The 17,525-nt window shown below is 43.1% G+C and overlaps 1 protein-coding gene across 4 annotated transcripts in view; it reads left to right on the top strand.

The window, feature by feature from the left end:
* The first annotated feature begins 2,631 nt into the window (after window positions 1-2,631).
* Window positions 2,632-17,525, top strand: part of TRANK1 (tetratricopeptide repeat and ankyrin repeat containing 1) — a 77,838-nt gene continuing 62,944 nt past the window's right edge. For 3 of the 4 annotated variants that reach the window (XM_039523831.1, XM_039523828.1, XM_039523832.1), the window contains exons 1-3: window positions 2,636-2,762; window positions 15,181-15,315; window positions 17,011-17,137. In XM_039523831.1, the coding sequence (XP_039379765.1) occupies window positions 2,689-2,762; window positions 15,181-15,315; window positions 17,011-17,137 (336 nt within the window). In that variant the 5' untranslated portion in view covers window positions 2,636-2,688. Of the gene's footprint in view, window positions 2,763-6,353; window positions 6,475-15,180; window positions 15,316-17,010; window positions 17,138-17,525 lie in introns of all 4 variants that reach the window. The other variant, XM_039523829.1, reaches the window with a different exon arrangement.

The raw sequence follows: 17,525 nt of genomic DNA, 5'->3' as shown, positions 1-17,525 counted from the left end.
ATTTGAAATTTTTGCCACCCCTTTGTGGAGTGGCAAGGCCACCCTGCCCAGCACCAAGGTGGACAGGATGTTAAAAAGAGAGTCCGAGGGCTCCTCCACCTCCTCTGCCTGAAGGTTGAGGTTTGACGACACCCTTTCCAATAGTTCCTGGTGGGCTTTAGAGTCCTCCTGCGGGACGGAGGGAGGAGGGGCCATAATTGTCTCACCAGGAGAGGGCGAGGAGGCAGGTGCGGTACTTTGCATGTCCACTGGCACTGGAGGATCCACCACCTGGTCACTCTCCAGGCACGGTGCTGAAGATGCACGTCCCATTAACTTCTTCCTCGGAGGCTGGGAGAGGGAGGCCGACAGCTGTTCCAAGGCTCCAGCCATGGAGAAAGCCCCCACTGGGGGATGCATCAGGGGCCACAGTGCCCACTGGTACCACTGTGCCGGTCACAGGGCCTGGTGCCACTGCACCTGCTGTGGCACCGGCAGACCAGGCTGTTTGGCCTGGATGGCATGACCCATCAATGGACGACTACAAAGGGAGGCTGGGCTGACATATGACCTGCCGCTGTCCCTGGACCAGGAGGAGCGGCGGCGCTGGGAGAGGTGCTGATCATGAGACCGTGATCCAGATGCGGAGGAACGGAACTGCCGGTAGCAGCTGCTCCGCGATTGGCTCTGGCGGGTGGATCCACGCTGGTGAGGTGCCGGTGACTGACGCCCGGGGCTGCAGGAGCAGTGCCGTGGCAGAATCCTGGAGTGAGACAACAAACGGGAATGGCATTGACGTTTGTATCACGACTGGCCACGATAGCCCCTCTGAAATGAGGACCTTTGGCATCGTCTGCCTTGGTCCCATCGGGGTCAGCAGCTTGAGGCGGAGCGGTGCCTGGAGTCTCTGTTCGTCAGAACCCAGCCAGACAACCTGGTGGGTGTTGATGGTGACCTGTGTGGACTATGCACGAGATGGTTGCTGAGTGGTGAATGGCGTCGGGAACATTCGCTCAACCGTGACCGGTACTGAGTTGGGGGCAACTGTGGAGATCCTAGTGGCGGCTTGTCCCTAGAGCGTGGGGCCAACGTTGGCGGTGCTCCTGGTACCAGCATGTACATAATGTCCTGGGCTGCTTGCAGGGCCTCTGGTGTGGAGGGCATCCGGACACCTGGGGAAACCTACTCCGAATGGGCTGGGCTACTCCTCTGGACCTTAGTCAGAGGCCTAGAGGCCGATGGGGACCAAGGACTGTCCAACATGGGTCTAGCTTCTCCCTCAGTCTTGCTCTGGTGCCGCGCCGGAGAACGCCTCTTCTTAGCCTTCTTGGTGTGCCCTGCGGATGGGGAGCGATGTCGACTGGTAGATGGCGGCAGGAGGTTGCTGCAAACCGACATCCTGGTACGTGGTGCCAACTTGGAGCAGCGTGCTGGAGTCGGGGTCAATGCCAACTCCATCAGGATGGCCTGGAGCCTAATGTGTCTCTCTCTCTCTCTCTCAGTCCGAGGCTTAAACAACTTGCAATTCTTGCAGCGATCGCTGAGATGGGTTTCACCCAAACAGCGTAAAAAACAGTCCGTGTGCAGATCACTCCCTGGCATTGGTTGCCTACAAGTGTTGCATGACTTAAAACCCAGGGCGCGGGGCATACCCTGGCCTGGGCACACTAACTAAACCAAACTAAAACTAATAAAACTACTTACAACAGGTATTATACACTGAATGAGCGAGAGTTCTGGGGAAGAGCTGCAGCAAAGCTGGAGCAGAGCAGTTCCGAAGCGCCTTCACTGACAGCAAGAAGGAACTGAGGGTGGGGGGAGCGCGCAGTGGCCCTTATACCACGCCATGGAGGCGCCACTCCAAGGGTCGCTAGGGGCGCTCCCCTACAGGTACTGCTAGGGGAAGAACTTCTGACACCCATAGACATGGTGAGCACGGACACCTATTGTGGAATACACATGAGCAATCACTCGAAGAATCTCTGCTGTTCCAGTCTGTTGCTTTATTCATTGATCCCATGCTGTCTCCCAATAATTAGCAATAATGTATTATTCAGAAGCATAATTTTGAATCATGCACTTTAAAATGATGATTGAAATGTAAATGTCTCAGGGAAACATACAGCAAAATCCCTTTTACACCCCAAGGTTTCCAGAAAGACTAAAACACAAGACCCAAAGTTAGGAGAAGTTTGAAATCACAGTGTAAACGTTTCAGCTTCCCTATAAGCAGCTTAATGGTCAAAAACCACCCCTAGGATTTAGATTTCAAAGTTGAGGGGGGGGGGGTTCAGTTTGGTCATCAAGATCCAGGGCTTGGGCCTCATGTTGCCCTTTCTAGTACCTAAAAAAGCGCTCATCAAGCACCTTACAGGTAGGTTAACACTGGGGGCGAAATCCCTAGTGCGAGGTACAGGGGATGGCGCCCAACGTGCAAGAGACGTGGTCTGGGGACAAGTCCTGCCCCCCCCCCCCCAAGCTCCGGCCGGGGGCTGCTTAGAACAAGCTGGTTTCGATTTTCGAAGTTTCAGCGGCTCAGGGTTCTATCCCCGGCGCGAGCCGCCCGTTTCCCCGAAGTGACGTCGATGAGAGGGCGTGGTTAGAACGTGGCCCGCCCAGGCTTGGGTGTGCGCCGCGCGCCCGCTAGGATGGGTTTTGTTTACGGCCAGCAGCTGAGCAGCGCCAGGCCGCTGTGCAGAGCTGCGCGCTATGGAGGAGCGAAGAGCAGCTGCAGCGGCAAATGCCTCTGTGTGCTGGCGTCCTGCCGCCCCTTCAGGATTCAGGTAGGTGGGTGCATGTCGTCATTGTAGCCATAGGAGGTGCAGCAAGCCAGGGAACTTCCTACAGAAGAAAGCAGCCTGCGCCTTTGCTTTAGGCAGGGTGCACTCAGGGCTCATGCACGAACCCACCGCCTCCCCCCCACTTATTCCCGAAGACTAAAAGGTAGAGAGAGAGCCCAGAGACCACCTTCCCAGAGCCACCTCTACTGCAACTCCCGCCTTCGGCGGAGCTGCGTTGCATTGAAGGATGTGTTTCTTTAGGGGCCTCCTATCCCACCTTCCCTGGGCACCCAAAACTTCCATGAAGCTAGTGGGAGTGCTCAAGGAATGCAGGAGAGGGTCCATATTGCTTTTAAGGGAAGGGGTGTTATATTCTGCATGTGCAAAATAATGGGTGTAGTTATAAATATTTTAGAGGCTTGCCTGCATGTGGGGTGAATTATGAGGCCATCTTTGCTCTTTCACCTGGGGGGCGGACTGTGTGTGGTTTGTGGTGCCCTTATGTAGAGAGTACTTAAAAAAGAGGGACTGGTTGTGTTGATCTGTGTTTAAAAGTGGGGAGCTTCGTTTAGGGCAGTCTGGAAACGAGCACGTTTTCTAATGGAGTTGGACCCCATTCCCCACTGGGATTAAGTCTTGTATTGTTGCACCACGAAGCTGCTTTTTGATCTCTGTGCAAACTGAGAAGTTTTTTGTTTAAAAAGTAGAGTGAATGGTCTCTGCACTTTGGTAATAGCTTATCCTTGTAATGTTTGTTTTTCTTTTAATCCTTTTCTTGGCTGTTCCAAAACAAACCAGCAGTTTTGCAATATTGCAAAAATAGATAATTGAGGTTTATTGCAAGTGGTAAAAGGTTTCCAGATCTCCTGGAAAATATGTTAGTGGGAGTCCAGTGGTTTCCCCATAGATCTGTGAAAATAGATACATTGGACTCTTCAGAGCTGAATGTAGCCTAAACATAGGCAAGGGAGCCAGGATTTGTAGAGTTGTATTCCCAGTTCTGATTGACTCACAGGTCTTGTCTACACCAGGGAAATCTTGCAGAGATTTCTCACTCTCACTTATACTAGTTCAGCTCCACCAGCAGTACTGGGAAACTTTGTATAAACAGCTACCTGAGTTTCAGGTGCCCTGTTGACTAGATCTTTTCTGGGCTGGATCACATCTTGTGGTGCTTAAAGTGTGATGGGAACTGTTGGCTGATCTGCACTAAGATTCTCAAAGTTGCTGTCTCCCCTCCCTCCCCCTTCATGGTTGTAAACCAGAGTTAACAACATGTAGTATTTCCCTAATGGAGACTGGAAATGCTAGATAAATACAATGTTGCTTATTAGAGTGTAACTCTGGTTTATGTATACAGACATCCTCCTGGAGATAAGACATGCTGTTGACCTTGTTACATGGAAAGAAGAGGGGATAACTTGGAAATTAAAAGAAGAAAAAATCCTATTCTGTTACAATGATAGGATAACACTACTTTGCATAATACCTAGGACCAAATTCATGACAGGTGTAAACAGAGTAATTATTAACTTATGGGAGGTCCATGCCACATATGCTAGTGGTAAATTTGGCTTGGGAGAGGAGGCGGAAGAATGTTAAGCATAGATATATCTTTTTAAATAAACCCACAATGGCTTTTGGCTTGTTCTGTGACAAAGAACTACACCATTAACTTAATCAGATTCACATTTAATTCTTGTCTTTAAGTGGTGGAGCTGCAATACTGTGCATTTTACTAGGTATTATCTTTTACTTGTAAAGTGTTATAAGTTTCATGGCTTCACGAGATATATTATTAGACAGATACTTGGTCTGCGGAGTTTACAGTCTAAATGGGATTAATACAACTTAAATAATTAAAAGACAGGGTAGGGGCACAGAGTTGTAACTGATCTGTGGTAGATCAGGGTTTCCCACATCTAAAGCTCCATTCATCCAGTGACCTCAAAGGGACAGATGTGGTATCTTCACTCATACTGAGTAGTATCTTAGTCTGTGACTAGTTTCCTTGAGTTCATGGTTAGAGCCCTGTGAAAATCACAATTTCACGGACTGGGTGGAAATAGTGAACTTAAGCCTAAAATGTGCTGTTGGCAAAATTATGGGCGGTGGAAACAGGCATCTGTGCTCACTGGTCTCAAGCTCCGTGCAGCTTGTAGCTTGCGTTCCAAGCGGCAGCTGCGCCACTGGCTACTGTGCCTCGCATAAAACCAGCTCCCAGTTCTTCTCCCCCCCACCCCGAACTACTGTTCCAACTAATGCTACTGTGCACTACAAGCTGTACCCAGCATAAGATCGATGTGCATGGATGCCCACTCCCACTTCCCTGCTGTTGGAAAAATCATAGCAGTTCAGGAGGGGCTTGGTGGCTGTGTATATTCTGTGAAAATGGATACTTTACTTGTGCTGCTGCCTGTGAATTTAAAAAATAAATCTGTGATTTTTCACAGGTTCTTAGATGATGTAAGGTCCTGGCATGGTTTCAGTGCTACCTGCACCTCTGTTCCTTTGCTGTCTCTCTGAGTGCAGCCCCACAAGTGTCAAGCCTTTACTTGTCTATCATGGGGTGGAATTCCAAGTTTTTCCCATTTGTGCACCAGGCTCTGAGCTACAGTACCCTGTGTATTGACTGTGCTTACACAGCAGGTATGACAGGTCCAGCACCTGCAGTTCTTCTCTTCAGGAGTGTATGTGTGAAATCAAATTGTTGTTTAACAGTGGGAACAAAGCATTTAGCAAGGAAGACTTTTGAAATAGTCTACATACCCCCCATGGTATCTTCTGCAGACACCCCAGCAGGTCCTGAGGGTTACTCTGATTTTTCCTGAATAGTAGTCTCCCTCTTGAGGGAGTCCATTTTTCCGCTGTTATAGTGCTTTTTGATCTTCAGGTTCCCAGACCTTGGCTCTACTCATTAAAACCAGTTTTGTAAATTGGCTGGAGTCAGGAGGTTGAATTGTCAAAATTAATATTTCGGGCATTATCTTTTAACAACTCTTTAAGTGTTTGCTGAGAAGTGGTTTATCTTCAGCCACTTTGATTCCTTCCTGCTTGTTTTCCTTACCGTACCCCTCTTAAACTAAACTGGTATTTATGCAGTAAACATCCCAATAAGCGGGTCAACACACAGTATTCATAATTTATTGCAGAGCAGCTCCAAATCAGTCATAGGTGCTATTTAGCATATGTAGAGATATCACAAGCTAGTTTTTCATCAGTAGATCTCAGCAATTCCCAAAACCCCTGTGAGACTGGGAAGTGCTATTATTCCTATATTCCAGATGGGGAATTGAGACAGAGGCTAAGTGATTTGCCCAAGCTCACACAGAAAGTCAGTGGCAGAACAGGAAATTTAATCTGGGCCTCCCAAATTCTATGCTAGAGCCCTAATCACTAAACCATCCTTCCTCTCCTTTAAGAACTAGTAACAAAGATGATGTGTGGTTTAACAGAGGATCTGCAGGCATCTGTCTGCCACTAACTGTTTTTGCTTTCATCTTTCCTTATTGTTTTGCTTTCCCATCACTCATTGTGTTCCCTGCCTGAAAATCAACTAAATATCTATCTAGTATTTATTTTTTTGCTTTTTAGTTGTGCCTGGAGCCTTGGCAGAGATTGAGGTCCCGTTGCACTAAGTACGGTAAATACACAGCGTAAGAGACGTGACCTGCCCTGAAGAACTGACAGTCTAAACAGACACAACAGATAAAAGGTGGGAGAAAGGAAGATTCTTATCCCAGTTGTACAGATGGGAAAGAGAGACTAAGTGATTTGCCCAGGGTTACACAGGATGGCTGTGCCAACGCTGGACATTGAGCCCAGATGTTCTTGAGTCCCAGTCCACTGCCTCAACCTCCAGGCTGTTTTTCATCTCAAAATCCCTTACACCACCTATCGCTCTGATTTCCGTGACCCCAACCATCCCTCCCATTGTTAATTTCCCAGATAACACCTAGGACAGTGGTGGGCATTTTGCTGATGTTGACCACCCGCAGGCACAGCCCCCTCCTCCCCCCCCGGCAGCTCCCAGTGGCCGCAGTTCGCCGTTCCCGGCCAATGGGAGCTGCGGGAAGCAGCAGGCCGCAAGGACAGTTCATAGGTTGTATTGTGGTATGAGAAATGTCCAAATGATGTACCTCTTTCCAGGTGAATCTTTGTTTAAAGCTGAGCTGCAAAGAAAGTGGGCGGGGCAAAAAGTAGGGTTATGCTCAGGGGCGCTGGAACCATTTGTGTAGTGGGGGTGCTGAGAGCCATTGAACCAAACTGTAAACCCTGTATATGCTGGAATCCACTTCAAGCCAGGGGGTGCAGCAGCACCCCTAGTTCCAGTACCTATGGTTATGCTACTATTTTTCTTGTTCTATGTTGTAGACAGAAGGCAGGCTTTTGCTGTGCTTTTTAAAAATTTTCTGATTGTTTTTTACATTAGGAATTCAAGTTTTGTCTGATTTGGAAGAGTCTGTAGTGACTGGAGAACTAGTAAAATGATATTGCAGGATTTTTAGTAGGGCTGTCAAGTGCTTAAAAAAATTAATCGTGATTAATCATGCAATTAATCTCACTGTTAAACAATAATAGAATACCAGCACATCCATTGGCCTCGAATGGCAAACCGCAGCCAGTGGGAGCTGCGATCGGCCAAACCTGCAGACACGGCAGGTAAACAAACCGGCCCGGCCCGCCAGGGTACTTACCGGCGAGCTGCGTACCAAAAGTTGTCGACCCTTGCTCTGATGTTTTACATTGTTTTGTTTTTGAGTGGAGTTATGTAACCAAAAAAAATCTACACTTTCACGATAAAGTACTGTAGTGCATTGAAATATACGATTTCTTTTATCATTTTTACAGTGTAAATATTTGTAATAAAAATAATATAAAGTGAGCACTGTATACTTTGTATTCTGTGTTGTAATATAAATCAATATATTTGAAAATGTAGAAAAACATCCAAAAATATTTAATAAATTTTGATTGGTATTCTATTGTTTAACAGTGTGATTAATCACGATTAATTTTTTAAATCACAGTTACTTTTTTTTAGTTAATCGCATGAGTTAACTGCGATTAATCAGTAGCCTTAATTTTTAGTTTTTATTTTTATTTTAAAAAATCTCAGCCACAGCAGTTCTTCCCACAATACTGGGGAAGATCAAACTAGATAATCTTGATATTTCTAAGGTAATAAACAAGCAGAAATTAACTTTATTATTATTATTTTGGCTGGGAGGAGAGGTACATTTAGAGTTGGAGAGACTAGTATCTTTTGGGTCATGCACTTCGTACATGATAAAACAAAAGAGCACAAGCCTAATTTTTAATAGAATCTTTGCAAGTCACCTTAAAGAATGCAACCCAATGCCGAGTTGGATGTGGATAATTAATTTAGCTGTGAAAGAACTAGAATTGTTGCGTCCTTTTCAGGGCAAAAAAAAGTTAGCTTAGTTATTGTTGTAGGATCCTAAAGTCATGGTCATCTCTAGATAGAGGAAAAATAATACTTGGCCCTTAAATTGCAGTGTCTGTACATCCTCTTGAAAATGAGCACTAATGTACGAACTGACACTGCAGGTAATAGAGTGAGTGTGGACTGTCATGCATGTGCAAAGCCCCACTCGCTGTCATGCACAGGATCAGGGACTATGTATTTGGGATTGGGCTGCCTGTGGCCCAGCACTTTTTTCAGGTGGATAGCTCTGTCAACACACATGTGGGATAACACAGTTTCCCTACTGGCACATGCTTTCCTCCTACCCCCGTGTCTTGATATTCCTTTACTTTTTAGCTTGCGTGATTTTTGAATTACAGTATCACCTCAGAGTTACGAACACCTTGGGAATGGAGGTGATTCGTAACTGAACAGAACATTATGGTTCTTTCAGAAGTTTACAGTTGAACATTGACTTAGTACAGCTTTGAAACTTTACTATGTAGAAGAAAGTGCTGCTTTTAAATGTCTTAATTTAAATGAAACAAGCACAGAGAGTTTCCTTACCTTGTCAAATCTTTTTATTAAAACTTTCCCCTTTATTTTTTTAGTAGTTTACATTTGAGACAGCACTGTACTGTATTTGCTTTATTTATTTTTTTGTTTCTGCTGTTGCCTGACTGCATACTTCCGGTTCCAAATGAGGTATGTGGTTGACCTCTGGTGTTTATAACTCTGAGGTTCTACTGTATTGTGTGATGTGGAAGTGGGAGGGTGGACAAAGCCAGTCAAAGAATAGTCATGGACTGCCAGGAGCCACCCAGGCGCACCCTGCATGTTACTTTGCACAGAATCTCACAAAATGTAGACCTTGTCTAGATTATGGGTGAGTTTTGGGCTGATAAACACCAGCTAACACGTTTTTAAAGGTATTTTAAATAGCAATTAAAGTGTGCTCCCTAACACTTTTGGCTAGCCTAAACAGGAGAGAAGGCCCTGTCCAAACTTCGACAAGTCTATATTTTTCTTGTGCCTGAAATTTTCATTTGTTTGAGTCACAACTAGATAGTCTATGTCTACATTAAACGTTACAGGCACCACAATGGCATAGCCACAGCGTTGCAGCTATGCTGCTGCAGTGTAGACACTTCCTTTATCGATGTAGTTAATGCATCTCTCTGAAGGGCAGTAGCTGGGTCACCTGAAGAATTCTTCTGTTGATCTTGCTGTGTTTACCCTCGGGGTAAGGGCAACCTCACCATGGCACTCAGAGCATGGAAGTTTTCACAACCCTGAGCGATATAGCTAGGGGCGGTTTAATTTTTAAGTGTAGACCAGGACTAAGTGCCAGCATTATGAGCCAGAATGTTGGAATATCGCAGGTCCAAAAATAACAGTACATTCTGCAATTTTAAGATTTTTGTGCCATCTTTACCATTTAATGCGGAGCCAAATCATATTTTTTCAAAAGTTCTATTTTGTTTTCCTACTCTTTGCACACAACAACTATTTCAATGCAGGCTGAAAACTTCTTTGTGCAGCATCCAGGGAACAAAGTGTAAAGGGCTGTAGCCTCCTTTGGGTGGCTTTTGGGACCTTTCAGTGCAACAGTAACATTCGATTGGCCTGATGTTAGTGAATTCCATCTGTCTGTGGTGGTTAGAGGCTGGAGAAGACTCCATCTTTCTGCCTGACAGCTGCAGTGTTTGCTTTCAGAAATAAGAGAGGCTGCTTCTTTCGCAATTGTTCATGTTGCCTGTTGGAATGGGTTTATTTTCTTTCTCTATGAATGCTGTTGAAGGTGTTGGCAGTCACTCTTCTACAGTTTGGTCGTTTGTGTTTTCTGCTGACGTGGTGATGTCTTTGAGGACAGGGGTAAGAAGTTGCATTCTTTTTGCATGACAGGAAGGGTGACCACAAAGACTTCCGGAGGATGAATTTCCTCAGCCTGGGAGAGAGGCTTCTCGTTTCCCACCATTGCTGATAACGTTATCATCCAGATGTAAATAACGCACCCCCCCCCAAACATCTTTCAATAAAAAAAAAAAAAAATACTTGTAGCCCTGCTGCTTGGGTTTTGGAGGAAGTGACGTGCCTTAGGGAGAAAAGGCCTTTTTCCATAGAAGCTGTCGCTATAAGGTGAAACTTCTAGATGAACTTGCAACAACAGCATTAAGTTAACCACATTACATAATGTAGATTACAATTCTAGTTTTTCTCATTAAATAAGTAACATATTGTCTTACAAAATGTATAACCCCCAGAACATGCAGGCTGAACAATGCGTCTGGGCTTTTAACTTTCACATTTCCTGATTATGGGATCCAGTTCTCAGTATTGCCAACCCCAAATGTTCAAAAATCCCAAGTCAGGCCTCCAAAAAATGATGATTGGCTTAAAGATCATGTTATTTAAAAAACAATTGAGCCTTTAGGTTTCACTCTGATCACAATTTCAAGCTTTTCTCTACAACCACAACACTCTCCCTCCACACCTCTTCCCCCCCCCCCCAAAAAAAAAAAAGAGAGAGAGAAAATTGGGACTTTCATGTAATCACATCTCCAGGAACTGGTGAAACACCAAATATCACGAGAGTCTCAACAGAATCCAAAGACTTGGCAACAGTGAAGTCCATGGGAGCTTTGCCCTTTGATTCAGTAGGAATAGGGTCAGACCTTAATGATTTTACTGTTGTATAAAATACTTAGGTCCAGATTCTGTAAACACTTGCACACACAGAATATCAGGGTTGGAAGGGTCCTCAGGAGGTCATCTAGTCCAACCCTCTGCTCAAGGCAGGATCAATCCCCAGACAGATTTTTATCCCAGTTCCCTAAATGGCCCCCTCAAGGATTGAACTCACAACACTGGGTTTAGCAGGCCAATGCTCAAACCACTGAGCTATCCCTCCCCCAAAATTAATGGAGATATACCTAGCTCCTAGAACTGGAAGGGACCCCGAAGGGTCATCAAGTCCAGCCCCCTGCCTTCACTAATAGGACCAAGTACTGATTTTGCCCCAGATCCTTAAGTGGCCCCCTCAAGGATTGAACTCACAATGCTGGGTTTAGCAGGCCAATGCTCAAACCACTGAGAGATCTCCATGCTTAATTTTGCTATAATGAGTAGTCCCATTGACTTCAGTGGGATTCTTCGCAGTAGAAAAGTTAAGCCCATTCTTAATTATTTTCAGGATCAGGGTCTTGATGTTACATTGATGTAGTTATTTGCATTCAGTTAGCATGGAGAAGTCTTTGTGGATTCCCTGCCCCCAGACCTCTGTATTTCTGTGACTGAAGGAAGATTTCCACACGGTGAGGGACTTGGTATTTCCCCAGCAGGAAAGCCAAGGCCTTTGGTTACTTATGGTTGTATGTTCTTATGGTTCTGATTTTGCCCATTTATGTTGCATGAAATAAATAATTATGCTCATTCAAATCAGAATAATAGATTACATCCTTGTTGTAAACTCCTATGAATGGAGAGATGTTTAGCTTTCTTTGAGAGAGAATTAAGCTTCAGGAAGAAGTTGGAGCAATATGTTTTATGTAGCAATTGGCAGTTAGTTCAGTGGTTTTGTTTCGATAAGCACTCAGCTGTCAGATTTTGCTATCCAAACCTCTTGGCTCTCGTGCCCAGCCTTGCTCCCAATGAAGTCAACAGCAATCATCCCATTGATTTTATTAGTATCTGTTTTAGGCTCTCGGCTGGCAAGGTCAAAAGAATAGGCTTTACCACAAGATTTTTAGTTCAGTTGTGCTGGAGTACTGCATGAAGAAACTCTTTTGCTGTATTTCATCACTTCTGGACAGAATCAAGAAATGCAGGAGACCACAAAAATTAAAAAAATAGCCAGAGGAAATTGGTAAAATTATTGCAAATGCCAAAAAAGGTTTGGTTAATGTTGTGGAATACATTTTGGGTCAGCTCTACTGAGTAGATTGAAACCAGAGGAAGAGCTCTGATCTCCACATCTCCCCCTTCTCCTGCTGGGCTGGTGAGAGTGAAGTCTCCATTTGCTTTTTGCACAGAAAGGATAGTTGTGTTCCTCTCAGCCTCTTGACTTTAACTGGTCAGTCTCCCATTCTTTACATTTACTGGTTTTCTTTCTGGGGGAAGACATGGGCTTATCTGATTTCACTTATGCTGGGGTAAATCAGGAGTAATTTACACTAGTGTAAAATGGTGCAAGTAAGATCAGAATCGAGTCCTACAGACCAGCATACTTTCTCTTTCATTTTCTTGTCTTGTGAAAAGAGATTAAAATTTCTGGTGGTTTCTAAATTTGATCTTTCTTGGGATAAGTGCTGTAACCATTATACTCATGTTTGGTTGTTTCTCCCCTTTCCCCCTTTACCCCCTTTCTTTCTATTTGTATTTTATTAGAAAAATCAGTAACAAAAGGCAAACAAATGTTGTAACCAAAGATCTTTCACTATATTGTTCCATAACATGTCTGTGAAACTTTGTTGCATTGTTGATTTTTATTTTAAATGGAACCAAAATAAATACTTAATATTACAATAAACAAATTTAGTTCTGGGCAAAAACCAGAGACCCCACCCTCACTACATTCTCCACCTTAATTCTTGAAAAAACAAAAACAGTCAAAGTCCACCCTTGATAAGATGAGCTATATCAAGGGTTATATGTACTCTGATCAACACAGAACCAAACACACATGCACAATGCATATTAAGAAAACATCTCGGTAGCTGAACCCGTTTCAGGATATTTTTTTCTTTCTGTGATCATTTTTTACTTGCTCCTGATGTTAAAGGGATACATATGGATTAAAAATCATAGATTAAAACTGAAAGAATTGAAAAAGTCTAAGGTTTTTTTGTAACATAGGTAAGAATTTTGTTTTTTAAAATATTACTAATTTTTATTATTTACACAGTTTATTACTTTTTAAAATGTTGTTTTGCAGCTTGGGAAATGAAACGAAGGTTCCATCTTCGCTATGAATGCATCTATCTCCCTGATTTGTGGCTGAGGCTTTAGCATAATCCTAGAAATTTAGTTAGGTCCTATCCACTATGTTTCCTTTGTCCTTAAAAATAGGAATTGTGTTAGCAATTCTCCAGTCATATGGTACAACCCCTGAGTTTACAGATTCATTAAAAATTCTTGCTAATGGGCTTGCAATTTCATATGCCAGTTCCTTTAATATTCTTGGATGAAGATTATCCGGACTCCCCAGTTTAGTCCCATTAAGCTGTTTGAGTTTGGCTTCTACCTTGGGTGTGGTAATATCTACCTCCATATCCTCATTCCCATTTGTCATCCTGCCATTATCCCTAAACTCCTCATTAAAGACTGAGGGCTTGGCTACACTTACAAATTTGCAGCGCTGCAGCAGGGTGTGAAAACACACCCTCTCCAGCGCTGCAAATTGCGGCGCTGCAAAGCGCCAGTGTAGTCAAAGCCCCAGCGCTGGGAGCGCGGCTCCCAGCGCTGTACGTTATTCCCCACAGGGAGGTGGAGTACGGACAGCGCTGGGAGAGCTTTCTCCCAGCGCTGGCGCTTTGACTACACTTAGCGCTTCAAAGCGCTGCAGCGCTTTGAAGTGTAAGTGTAGCCAAAGCCTGAGGCAAAGTATTTGTTTAGATATTGGGCCACGCCTAGATTATCTTTAACCTCCACTCCATCCTCCATGTTTAGCGGTCCCACTTTTTGTTTCTTTGTTTTCTTCTTATTTATATGGCTATAGAATCTTTTACTATTGGTTTTAATTCCTTTGCAAGGGAAAACTCTACATGGCTTTTGGCCTGTCTCACTTTATCCCTACATGTTCTGACCTCAATAAGGTAGCTTTCCTTGCTGATCCCTCCCATCTTCCACTCCTTGTAGGCTTTCTGCTTTTTCTTGTTGCAAGATTTCCAAACTGATGGGAATGCTTAGCAATACTTGTTAATTGGTAGTTTATTCTTGGGAAAGGATTTTAGTTGAAGCTTCAGAACTTGCTTTTCTCTTTCACTTTTGCAATTTTTTTTTTTTTTGGAAGTAACATTTCTCAAAGTAAATGTTTTTGGTTTTAATGTATTTGAATCCCTTCTCCCCAAACATGTTGGATGTTGTGACTATTTTAATTTCTCTGTTTAAGTAATTTTGTTTTGCAATTTAAATTGCAAAAATGATACTGGTTCCTGTCATTGTCCCCTTTATGTTCCTTTGGACTGTTTGTTACACCCTTTTCTTGTATCTTGTCTTAAATTAGATTTTGATCTCTTCTGGGCTGGGTATCTCTCTTGTGTTTATATGATAATGTTTTCAGGCAGTAATCAGATTGTTATGCAGTCTTGCAGTGTAATTGTCTGCCTAACTGTATAACCAGAAAAGTTGGTCAAACCCCAGGAGAATTAATAGGTTTTTTTTTCCTCCCCCAGAAATGTTTCCTGTTTTTTCAACCAACTAAGATTAAACTTTTAATTTGAATTTTTTAACCAATTCTGTAGTTCTCATGTTTTTTTCCAGTGTATTTATATGTGTGTGTCCATTTAAATAAATTAGTTTAAATACCATTTTAAAATATAAGATTCCAACAAGATTTGAGAACTGTACCAAGCACCTACCAGCCAAAGGACTAAATCTGCTAGGCAAAGGTTGAGACAAAAATTGAGAGGGTAAATTTCAAGTCAGTTCTGTGGTCCAAGTTCACCTCACTATTTTCAGTTGTTGGGATAGGAAAGATGTTTTTTATCTGTCCTGCTCCTAATGACTGGTGGGAGGAGAAGTTGCTACTTAAAATTTGAGATGAAGATTAAATTGGCTTCAGAACCAAAGTGAATTGTTGTTGCAAGAGAGAATTTTGGGTCTGATCCCAAGAACATCCATAATTTTCACTGAAGTTCTTACAAACTGGTTATCACCTCTCAGGATTAGGTCCTTTATGATGGAAACAGGCATATTCTTGTGATTTTGGGGGACAGAGGAGCACCATAGCATAGAGCTTTCATTTGTTTGTTTTGTTTTTTCCCTTTCAACTAGCATGGATCCTATGGATTATGCAGAGTTTATGAAAAAAGCTGGAAATGAGAACTTTAAAAATGGAAATTATTTCTTGGCCATCAGAAACTACGATGAAGCCATACGTGTGCTCTTTCAGTTATTCCAGTGGGGGATGTAAGTATTCAGCTAATGTATGACAGAGTAAATTATAAGAGAATTTTAAAGATAAGTGATCCAGCTATCCAAGGATAGCAGGAATCAGGAACTCTTGAACTCTATTTTCAAGCCCTGATATTGACTCGTCTTTGTTTTTTGACAAGCCACTTAACATCCCTGATTCATTGTTTTTTCCCCATCTGTAAAATGGGCATGATACTAATCAAATTACCTGAACAAGCCCAAAATAAATATTGAGAATTATTGTAAATTAAAATAAGCGTAATTCAAGCTTGAATTAAACTATTTACTATGACTGACTTGTTTTTCTTTTTTTCTTTCACTCTGACTCTTTCTACTGGCATTGGGCTAGACCAGCGGTTCTCGAACTTCATTACACCGTGACCCTCTTCTGATAAGAATTACTACACTACTCTAGGAGGGGGGACCGAAGCCTGAGCCCACCTGAGACCTGCCGCCCCGGACAGGATGGCCAAAGCCCAAGGGCTTCACCCCCCAGGTGAACCTGAGCCTGGAACCTGAGCCCTCGGGCTTTGGCTTCATCACCGGGCAGTTGGGCTTGGGCTTCAGCCCCAGCCCCGTGCCCAAGCAAGTCTAACATCAGTCCTGGTCACCCCATTGTAATGGGGTCGAGACCCACTTTGGGAACGCCTGCTTTAAATCAAGATTTAAGGACTTCAGTAACTCAGCCAGAAGTTACTATAGGAGTGGTTGGGCGAGGTTCTGTGGCTTGCAATGTGCAGGAGGTCAGACTAGATGATCATGATGGTTCCATCCGGTCTTAAAGTCTTCGAGTCTATGTGCTGTACTTATGCTCATCCCAGAGCCCAAATGCTGTAGTATCTCAGCCCCTCACACAAACTAATGGATTTATCATCACACTATCCCTCTGAAGTAAAGAATGGAGGCATGGAGATTTTGTGACAAAGCTTGGATTGTATCTCAGCTCCTCCTCAGACCCAGTCCAATGCCTTGGTGTCTAGGTTCAGGGTCTTTAGTATAAATTTTCCTAGATACTGTCTTGGGTCCACTGGTTTGGGTCAGATCCCCACCATTCAAATGATCAATATTCAAAAACCAAGTAAGAATTAAATTAATGTTCTTCCAGATCCTCGGCTGGTATAAATTTGGCTTCCCTGAAGTTATGCCAGCTCACATCAGCCAAGGATTTAGCCCTGTATTTTTAGTTAGTGTTCTTGGTTGCTGAAGCACACTTGCTCTCCTTACCACCTGCAGGTCACAGCCCCAGTGTTCCATTCAGGCCTTGGACCTGATCATGAACCTATCCAAATTGCTTAATTGAACCAATGTACTTTCAATATTTTCCTTCAGAGATTAAATGAAAAAAATATAATGCAGTCATAAAATAGACTGTATTTCATGCATATCCTGGAAAGAGTGGGATAGAGTTAAGGTGGCATGCATGATCAGAACTGTATTTCTTTACTTCACCTTGTTACCTTAATGTTGTTTAAAGTAGTTTTTTTCCCTATGGAATATTGCTATAAGTGATGGAATTGTGTTAACTGAATTTGCAGGATCTTTATTATCTTTCTAGAGGATATCTTCTTGTACCATAATTCTGTTTGGTGGAATAAATTGAAGAGTTTGGTCAAATTTTTGTTCACTATAAAGTACCATTTATCTCTTTTTAAAAAATTGCTTAAACATTAATATCGTTAATTTTCGTAGGGTTTCTCATAGAGACGTGGCTGTGTTATTGTGCAACAAATCAAATGCCTTTTACAGCCTTGGTAAGTGGGAAGAAGCATATCACTGTGCCAAGGAGAGTCTCCAGTGGGATTTGTCATATGTTAAGGTACGGCATGTTTAATCCAACAGACCAGAAAAGCTTGCCAGCCTTATTATTCTAAACAAGATTCAAAATTAGTTTTAAAAAGATCAGTACACAAATACAATATCTTGTAAGAAGAAGACAAGAATAGTAACTTCAGGGTCTCTAGTCAGTAGCCAAATATATATTTTGACATTAAAAAAAATTACAATTTCAGTTGTCTTTTGAATGACATGGAACTAGCTTACCGTGAACCCAGGTATAATGAAACCATAATGAAGTGTTGTAGAATGAAATTCCCGTGTTGTTTCATTGCATTATGCAAATTCCAATACAGTAAGCTGTTTTGTGAAAAATGATTTTACTGTGACCCCAATTCAGTGAAGCAATTAAATGTATGCTTAAAGCCCTA

This window comes from Mauremys reevesii, linkage group 2 (assembly GCF_016161935.1).
Source record: "Mauremys reevesii isolate NIE-2019 linkage group 2, ASM1616193v1, whole genome shotgun sequence".
In the NCBI taxonomy this organism is placed as follows: domain Eukaryota; kingdom Metazoa; phylum Chordata; order Testudines; family Geoemydidae; genus Mauremys; species Mauremys reevesii.
Note: the sequence above shows the minus strand (reverse complement) of the source record. Positions and strands in the feature narration are given on the sequence as shown.